The sequence below is a fragment of the Dromiciops gliroides genome, chromosome 1, assembly GCF_019393635.1.
Source record: "Dromiciops gliroides isolate mDroGli1 chromosome 1, mDroGli1.pri, whole genome shotgun sequence".
Classification (NCBI taxonomy): Eukaryota; Metazoa; Chordata; class Mammalia; order Microbiotheria; family Microbiotheriidae; genus Dromiciops; species Dromiciops gliroides.
In genome coordinates, this window is record NC_057861.1 from 352,704,453 (window position 1) to 352,714,072 (window position 9,620).

The 9,620-nt window shown below is 33.8% G+C and overlaps 1 protein-coding gene across 7 annotated transcripts in view; it reads left to right on the top strand.

The window, feature by feature from the left end:
- MARCHF6 (membrane associated ring-CH-type finger 6) overlaps nucleotides 1-9,382 on the top strand; it is a 98,052-nt gene extending 88,670 nt beyond the window's left edge. For all 7 annotated transcript variants that reach the window (XM_043987560.1, XM_043987234.1, XM_043987483.1 and 4 more), the window contains 3 exons: nucleotides 1-32; nucleotides 1,043-1,178; nucleotides 5,695-9,382. The exon at nucleotides 1-32 is cut by the window's left edge and continues 101 nt beyond it. In XM_043987560.1, the coding sequence (XP_043843495.1) occupies nucleotides 1-32; nucleotides 1,043-1,178; nucleotides 5,695-5,785 (259 nt within the window). In that variant the 3' untranslated portion in view covers nucleotides 5,786-9,382. The remainder of the gene's footprint in view (nucleotides 33-1,042; nucleotides 1,179-5,694) is intronic.
- Nucleotides 9,383-9,620: the final 238 nt, after the last annotated feature.

The following is a 9,620-nucleotide window of genomic DNA, read 5'->3' on the forward strand; positions in this document are numbered from 1 at the left end:
CATTATAGCATCTGGTATTGTACCTTTACTAGGTGAGTAAAATTCTTATTGTTATTTACTGATCATATTTCAGTTCTTCAAGAAAAATTGGACTTTATTTGTTAGCATTGTATATCTCTAGGTATCTTATGGCATAATTTTCAAAGTTTTGTATACTCATTTTTTCACCAAAAAGTTAATTTTAAATTATAATTTTGTCAGATTGACTACCCAGAGCCATTCACTCTAGTAATCAAAAATTAATTTCTTAAATTAATAGACAAATAATATTTTTGGCCAATTTTTTAAATTTAAATTTTTCTTAGTTACTAAAGCATGTAGGTTTAATATTACTTATAAAACATGTAACATTAATTTTGCTTTTAGCCCAAGAAACCGTGTGGTAGTTAGTATTGGGACTGGTACATTGTAAACCCTTAATGAATGCTTGGTGATTTGGTATAGTGAAAAAGATTTGTACTGGGAAGTCAGGAAATCTGAATTCTAGTTCTGATTCTGTTATTAACTGTGCTATCTAAAGTAAATCCTATAACCTTTCTAGGACTCAGTTTGTTCATCTCTAAAGTGAATGGGTTGTGGAATATATAGAACTTTTGTTACAGCTCTCACTATGAATATCTTTTTGTACTCCTTAGAATGGTATTTATGCCATCCTGGCCTTCCACAATGAAATGTTTTTTGAAATCTTACTTTCTAGACTCCATGGAATTTTGTAATTGGAGGAGACCTCAGAGATCCAGTCTGTTTCCTAGATGAAGCAACTGAATCTGAGAAATGTACTTAATTATTTGCTGAATGCATCACACAGCTAGTTATAGGAGGACTGGAATTAGAACCTAGCTTTGTTGAATCCATTGAGTTTTCTGCTACACAATACTGCCTCACCATTAGAGAAATTAGGTTTTACTTTCAATTTTTGACTGTATGGAAGCATTCACATCCTTTATCGAATGTGCTGAGGGTTTCACTGTTTGTTATAATAATTTTACAATTTACCATTACTAGTTTACTATTTACTAATTTACTCTTTACTCTTTTATAGGTGTTACTGCTGAAATGCAAAATTTGGTACAGCGTCGAATTTATCCATTTTTACTAATGGTGGTGGTTTTGATGGGCATCCTGTCCTTCCAGGTTCGACAGTTCAAGCGCCTTTATGAACATATTAAAAATGACAAGTGAGTCTTCAGGTTTACTCTTGGATAATTTTTCTTCTTAACTTTTTCATAGTTCTTAATTTTTGTGATTAAAGTCAAGATTAACTGAACTCAGAGTAAAAAAAGACATATAAATAGGCTTTGTAGCATTACAGTTTTGGTTCATCTGGACTGTTGAGTTTAAGACTGTGTAGTCTTTAATTTCTGTATTAGAATAACACCTAATAGTAGCAAAAAAAAATTGAAGTGAATCATCTTTAGCTTTCTAAACCACTTTTCATGCTAATTATGTTGTTTCCCAGTATCTCAAATGGTTCTTTATATAGGACAAAACCCATGGAAAAGCAAATATGACATAGAAGGACTGAATAAATCCCCTCACCTAAGCCCAATAGCAGGGCTGTTATTCTAATTATTCAGAAAAGTGGTTGGGAAGATGTATTGCAAAGTGATAGAGACTTTCTCTTGTAAGAACAGGGGGAAAATTTTTGAAAGATTGTAGAAAGAATGAGAAACTGAAAACATCTCAATGTGTTAAATAACGATTTCATGCTTTTGCTTCCTATCAGCTAGTTAAATTTACCCTAGTTTTTAAAAGAATGATCTGATAATGAAATTATATGTGTGGGGGCAGCTGGGTGACGCAGTGGATAGAGCACTGACCCTGGATTCAGAAGGGCCTGAGTTCAAATCCAGCCTCAGACACTTGACACTTAGTAGCTGTGTGACCCTGGGCAAGTCACTTTAACCCTCATTGCCCTGCAAAGAAAAAAAAAACAAAGAAAAGAAAAACAAAGAAAGAAATGTTCCCAACAATCAAAAGTACCAAGCTAATTGAATTATCTTTCTGACAAATTTTCAAAATCAAGATTACTCCAACAGTCCACAAAAAATACTTTGTTTAACCATCGATGTAAGGAAAGGTCATTTTTAGTGATTAGAGTCAATTCTGGAGTACTATAAATTAATGTAATGCTTACTTTATGTGACAGCCAGGAGGACTTCCTCCCATATCTTAAAGACACAAAAAATAACCCTATTGGAATGATGATCTGAGCTTGTGTGTCAAGTTATATTGTTGAAAAACTTTAGGTAATAGAAAGAACAATGCAAACTAATGAAAAACTCCCAAACTAATGGTCATGTTGTATTCATAGGAGAAATGCATTATTATTGAACTATATTTTGCAGAGAAGACATTGTGTAACTCCTCAAGGAACTAACAGTCTCACAAAAGATAAGATACCAACACAGATAGTTAAACTACAGTGGCAGAGAATCAAATAACAAAGTACTTTGAGAAATGTGAAAGCTAAGGTACATTTTCTATGAGAGGATTATGGATGGCTCCATGGAGGAGGTAGCATTTTAATTAAACTTTAGAGGATGGTTAGGAAAATTAAACAGGCGAAATGAGGGAGGTAGTTCTAGGCCCAGGAACCAACAACCTGCACAAAGGCTGCAAAAATTAAGTGTTTATTCAAGGGACTGAATAGTTCCATTTGGCTAGACTGGAGGCCTTTGAAATGCTAATGAGAGGAGTTTGAACTTTACTGAATAGCTAATGAACAGCTACTGGAAATTTGCACAAGAAATTATTGGGTCAAGGATGAATTGAAAATGATGAAAATGGAGATGAGAAGCTGTATGAAGAGACTATTGAAGTAGTCTGGGCAGGTGGTAATGAGAGCCTATGTTTGGGGTCATTCCATGGGGCTAGAAAGGAGGTGAAAGATTCTAGAGTTACAGAGATAGAATTGACAGCTTTTAATAACTAGATGTGAGATGTGAAGAAGTAGAAAGATTAAAAGGTTACAGACATGAGAAATGGTGAACAGTGGTTACAGAAAGGAATAGTGAAATCAGAAGGGAAAAGAGATTTGGGGAAAGAGAGTGAATCCCTGTTTGGACATGTCTAGTTTGAAGTATCTGGGCGAGAAATAATTTTCCTGTAGGTAGCTTGAGATAAGAACCTGGAGTTTAGAAGGAGAGGTCAAGACTAGGGAAAGATTTGGGAGTTGTCTGCATAAATCTGGGACTTGAAACCATACTGAATGAGATTGCCAAGGTTTGCTAGAGACTAAAGAGGACTAAAAACAGACCCTTAGGGAGCACAGATATTTAATGTATTAGACCTTAAGTAGATGAAACTGGGTGGAAGTTTCTAGAGATTAAGGTAAATCAGGAGAAGTGTGGTATCTCTAAAGCTAAGGGAGAGAAGTGTGGGGCTAATTTATAGGATCAAAAGTTACAAAAAAGGTAAAAGAATATATAAAGTTTGAACCAAAGGACTTTGTATTTTTTTTTAACAGTATCAGTTGTGTGGGTGTGGGTGTGGGTGTGGGGGAGTTGAATCCAGATTACAGGGGGTTAAGAAGAGTGAATAATGAAGAAGTTGGTAAGAGATATCAACAACTTTTTCAAGAAGTTGAACAGTTAAAAGAAGAAATGGGTTGTTCATTGGGAAAGAAAGGACCTGGGAATAGTTGTTAGGATTAGGGAGATAAATATATTTGTAGGCTTGTGGGAAGGAGCTAGTCAACAAGGGAAAGAGTGAAAAGAGTAGAGAGGTTGACTACTTTAGCAAGATCCTGGAAGAGGTGGAGTAGTAGAAAGGAGGAACAAGGGCACAGGTAGCCTTAATGAGTTGTAGGGAATAGTTCCTCTTTGGAGAACAAAGGGAAGCAGGGAGGAGGTGTGATGTTGCTTAGAAGTTTCAGGAGTAGAGGAACGATTTCGTCTTAGTGATGTAGGAAGGTACATGTTTCCAAAAGTGATCAAGGAAAAAGGAAAAGAATCCATATGTTCTAAAATATTTGTAGCAGCTCTCTTTGTGGTAGCAAAGAACTGGAGATTGAGGGGATGCCCATCAATTGGGGAATGGCTGAACAAGTTGTGATATATAATTGTGATGGAATATTACTGCCTAGGAAGAAATGATGAACTGTTTGATTTTAGAAAAACATTAGAAGAATTCCATGAAATAATGAAAAGTAAAGTGAGCAGAACCAAGAAAACATTGTATACAATAACAGCAGTATTGTTTGTAGAATAATTGTGAACAACCAAGTTATTCTGAGTACTACAAATATCAGATCAGCTATAAAGGATATCTGAAGGAAGAAACCTATACACTTCCAGAGAAAGAACTGATAAATAGAAGTACACATAGTGTGATTTTACATATATTTATAAATCTACATCATATGGTAGCCTTCTCTAGTGCTAGATTGGGAGGGAGGCAGCCAGTTCAGAACCCCACAAAAAATTAATTGAATTTTTTTTTTTAATGGAAGGTAGGGGGGCAGCTAGTTGGCGCAGTGGATAAAGCACTGGCCCTGGACTCAGGAGGACCTCAGTTCAAGTCTGGCCTCAGACACTTGACACTTACTAGCTGTGTGACCCTGGGCAAGTCACTTAACCCCAACTGCCTCACCAAAAAAAAAAAAAAAATTGGAAGGTAGGGGCAGCTAGGTGGCGCAGTGGATAAAGTACCAGCCCTGGATTCAGGAGGACCTGAGTTCAAATCCAGCCTCAGACACTTGACACTAGCTGTGTGACCCTGGGCAAGTCACTTAACCCCCATTGCCCTGCAAAAAAAAAAAGAAAAAAAAAAGGGAAGGTAGATCATCTGCTTAGGTGTAGCCTGTGGGTATATTTTTGTTAGTGAAAGAAGTGGAGGAGGGGGAAAGTTGGAACAATTGGCCTGGGAAATAAAAATAAAACAATTAGCATTATATAACACTTTAGGGTTTGCAAAGTACACTTCTCACAGCAACGCATAGTACAAATATATTAGTGCACACTCCACTTTTAAATTAGTTTACATTTATTTATCTGTGCATACACAGTAGAATGTAACCTTCTTGAGGACTGGAGCTGTTTTCCTTTTTGTCTTTGGTATTTCTAGTGCCTAATACAATGCATGCAGATAATAGGTATTTAGTAAATGATTCCTGAATTATACCCCAGCTGAGGAGAGTAAACCTGTAAGGTATTAGAAAATTCACCAGTGGTCACACAGTTAGCAAGTATGTGAGGGGTGAATTTGATTAAATCAGTTAAGATCTCTGAGTCTTAGTTTTCCTCACATATAAAATGAGGTTATTACTTACTGCCTTTCTCACACAGTGCTTTAAAGGAAGCCACTACATGAACCTTAAAAACATTATATAAATCTAACTTGTTTTGGCAGTTAAGATCTTATGTTTGTCACTTGCGTCTTCTCATCCTCCTACCTCTGCTTCCCTTACTTTCCATCTTTTCTTTTTTCCTTTCCATTACTTCTGTTCCTGTTTTCTGTATCCACTTATTACCCAAGTATCTCCTAATTCCTGGTCGTTATTTCTGAAATTCAGACCAATAAGATTTGATGCTTATTTGTTGCTGTTCCCTATTAATGTATTTTCCAAATACCAAAATGTTATGATTCTATATGGAAAGTGGTTTAAGCCTAAGCATGCTATTTAATTTTATATGTTCAAATGTAAAGATGAATTTTTCCTAATACTAACTCCTCCCCTCTTTTAAAATTTAGATATCTTGTGGGACAACGACTAGTGAACTATGAACGAAAGTCAGGAAAACAAGGCACGTCAACACCATCTCCACAGTCTTCACAAGAATAAAATAGTTGTCTTAAATACCTTGACCTTCCTTTTGCCTTTATGTGTCCTTTTTTGTGGACTCTTCTATCTCTGGATAATATTTTTCCCGATGATCCTCACAGCAATGTTTTTACTTTAACTTTTTTTTTTTTAATTCATATTCTTAGCATTTAGATAGCAGTTGAGACCTGCTCCTCTATCTGCATCTTCTTCATTTTTCATTGCTGTCTGAGATCTGTATATGTGTAAATAGACACCCTAAAACCTTGGATTAAACAGAATGTGCATTGTACATCTTTAAACAAAATGTATATTAATTTATTAAATCTAGTTGTCACTTTATTTTGGACCTGCTGTTCTGTTGACAAGAAAAGTGCCACAAATCAATGGCGCAAAGAGGCAAGACTTTTCAGTGAATTTGGAGCTCATTTTATGGTGTTCCTAATAGTTCTTATTAAATTGATGAATTTTGACTTTCTTGGGTGGAGAGGCCTTACCAAGAACATGAAAAGAAACAAATACAAATCATCAGTGAAGTGTCTGTGGTAAGAAAACATGAACTGTATGCTTCACTATCAACCTTTTTGAAAGTTATTTTGTATAACACCAAAGCTGTTGTATGTTTTCTACTGCCTGATTTTTTTTTTCATGTGTCTATGTTTGTAATATTGTACAGTATCTTGCTGTAGGTAAGGAGTTTATTTTTAATTTTGATAACTTTAATAACCCTAGAGATCAGCATTGAAAGTCAGGTTTTGTGCTTGTTAAGGGCATGTCTACACTTACCAAAAAACAAAAACACCAAACCAAGACTTTTGTTGTTTCATTTATTCATTTGCATTTCTTGGCAGCAGTGGCCAAAAGTTATACAATATCACAAATTTTATAGAATGACATCATAAAGAATACAGTACTGCAACTTTACTGAAGTTAGTACATTTTTGTGATGTTTTTGCTAATTGTAGATGTGACTTAGGTAAAATATGTTGGAGAAGATTATTTGGAAAAATCTAGCCCTATGAGCTAGCAAATGACTGGGTAGGAATAAGGGAATGTATTTCTCCAGCTTTTCAAGCAGTCATCTCCCTAAATCTCAAAAGCTTTATATGTGAATGGATGCATTGATTCCTGTTAACCAACTAAATTTTATCTAGGAGGAAGCCAGCTGAACTGTTTTTTTCAAAAGGAATACAAATTGTGTTATATTAGAATCTTGCTATGAAATATCACTTTTTAAAAATTAGTTTTCCTTATAACCAAAGCTGCAAATTAGAAACTTTACAGGGAGAACTAAAGGGGAAATGGGCTGAATATTTTAAATGGTATATTGCATGAAATGATCAACGAGTCTGCCTTTTTTTTTTTTAAAGAAAAGCAGAATTAACTTTGGTGAGTCATAAATGGTCATAGGAGAATGATCTTTGTAAATTACAGGAAAAAAATCCACATAGTATTAAAATACATAAGCTAAAATCTCCAGGGTGTTTTTTTTTGTTTTTTTACACAAAAGAACAGCCAAACAAACACAAGCCACCAAGTCAAATTTCTGGTAGTTTCATTTATTTGCAGTCTTTCCCAGCCTCCCCACCCAGCCCCCAAAGTAGTGAGTGATTGTTTTTAACAAGAATTTAAATGAAAATAATGTGGATGGAAGAAGCTTTACATATGGTGTAATATTATAGTATTTCGCACTTTGTAGTACATCTCTGTGTGTGCAGGTTTCTGGTACTGCATTAAGGAATGTTCAAGCTAAAGCTCTGCTCAGTCCTTTTGTCTCTTAAAATTTTGGGTTTGTTCTAAATACTTGATAAAATCTGTCTTGTTAAATTTGTATAGAATTGCTCTTTAGAAGGAGAAAAAGTTTGACAAGTGAAATTTGATTATTATATTTTACCCAAATTCTTTAATGTTTTAGTTAATTTAGTGTTAACAAGAATTTAGATTCCTTTGTACAAAAGTTTAATAACATAAGCATTTGTTAGCAACAGAAGGTCTGGGCAATTTTCCAAGACATTAATAATTTATATTCTCCAGAATTATGTACTGCTTCATATACTTGTTGGAACATTTCTGGTAAAACATAACATGAAAAAAGGCCAAAATAATATTCCCTCTGATTCACTCATATATATATTAATATCATTAAATGTAAAATTTGGATTATTTTTACCAAAAAAAATTTTTTTTGTTTGAATGTCAGTATTCCTTTAATATTCTGTCATTTCAAAAGGATATTTTTTATGAAGACAGGCTTTGCCAGTAATAGTTTGTTGGAGTCAAGATTTTTCCTTAACGGTCTTGTAAATATTTAAAGTCTCTATTGTTGCAGTCCTTCATGTAGTTTTTTCCCCGAGTAGTGCAATCTTGTACATTTTACACAGACTGAAAATTAAAACCCAGTCTTTGAGGAATATTAAAATTTGTTAGGAAAGTAAGACTTTTTTGTCTTATTTATTTTAGGGTTTTTTTCCTTACAAATTAAAAAGAATTAAAATTTAGAGTTGGCTTAGCATGACCAACTCATTAACTTCATCAGAGGCCATTGTTTGTGTCAAGTGCATAGTTGTTCATTGTCAGTAAATTATGAATTTCATTTTAAAATCATCAAGCACTGCTTTTTGAAAATATATCAATCTGAGATAATTACTTTTAAAAGTGCTAATGTGAAGTTTGCTGATTATAGCTAGGATCCAAAAACCTCAAAATGTTTTCTTTAGATGATTTTTCCTATTACATATATGGAGAAACAGTGGGGATTAAGTGAAAACAAATGTCATTGGACACCTTGAGTCCAGATGTAAATGTAAAATAATTTTTATTTTAAAGTTTAATACATCTCTTAAATAATATAATAATTATTGTCTTGTGGTTTTTTTATTCCCTTATTGAATTAGCAGAGGCTAATTTTCCCTGAAATGATTTGATTTTTACAATATGTACTTTTCTCACACCTAGAAAAGCATCCAGTTAAAAATATGACTTTTGCATTTGGGTTTCAATGATGATTTAAAAAATATTTCTGCATTAACAAAACATTTGCTCAAAGTACTGGTAAATACATTTGGTGAATATTGACACATAAAAAGTAAAGGTTTTAGTTTTCTCATTTTAAGAATGCTGCATTTTACATTTACTTGCTAAGGTCAGTTTTAGAGTATTAAACTTAGCTATGTTTTAAAAAGATTTTTCATAATGAAAAGTAGACAGTATCTGTTAAATTACTTCCATTTATCATGAAAAAATGTAGAATACAGAAAGTATTATCAAAAGCATGACTAATATAAATTCTTTCAAACTTTTGGTTAAATTATTTTATCCTGATTTATTGTTTTAATCTAATGTTTTATTTTATAAGAGACTGCTAGGCCATGTTTTTTAAGTGTCCATGGGGCATCCTTCCTTCATATTTCACTTCTAATATTCTGTGTTTTTAATATCATATGATAATTAGACAATGTACCTTTTATTCCTGTGTACTTTTTATATGTGCCTTTCCCTTTTTATTTGTCATGAATGTAAGCTATTTCCATTCACAGAACCATCATCAATAAAAATGTGAAGAGTGGAATGTCAAGGAGGACCATTGATAAAACAAATAGAACATGTGGTATTGCAAAAGTCAGATTTTATTTACAGTTTGTCACAGATGCAAATGACAGCAGCTATCAAAGTTAATTTCAAGCAAACACAGTAGTGGTTCAATCATTTTCAGTTGTGTCTGACGACTCCATTTGGGGTTTTCTTGGCAAAGATACTGGAGTGGTTTGCCATTTCCTTCTCCAGCTCATTTTACAAATGAGGAAACTGAGGCAAACAGGGTTAAGTGACTTGCCCAGGGTCTCACAGCTGGTAAGTG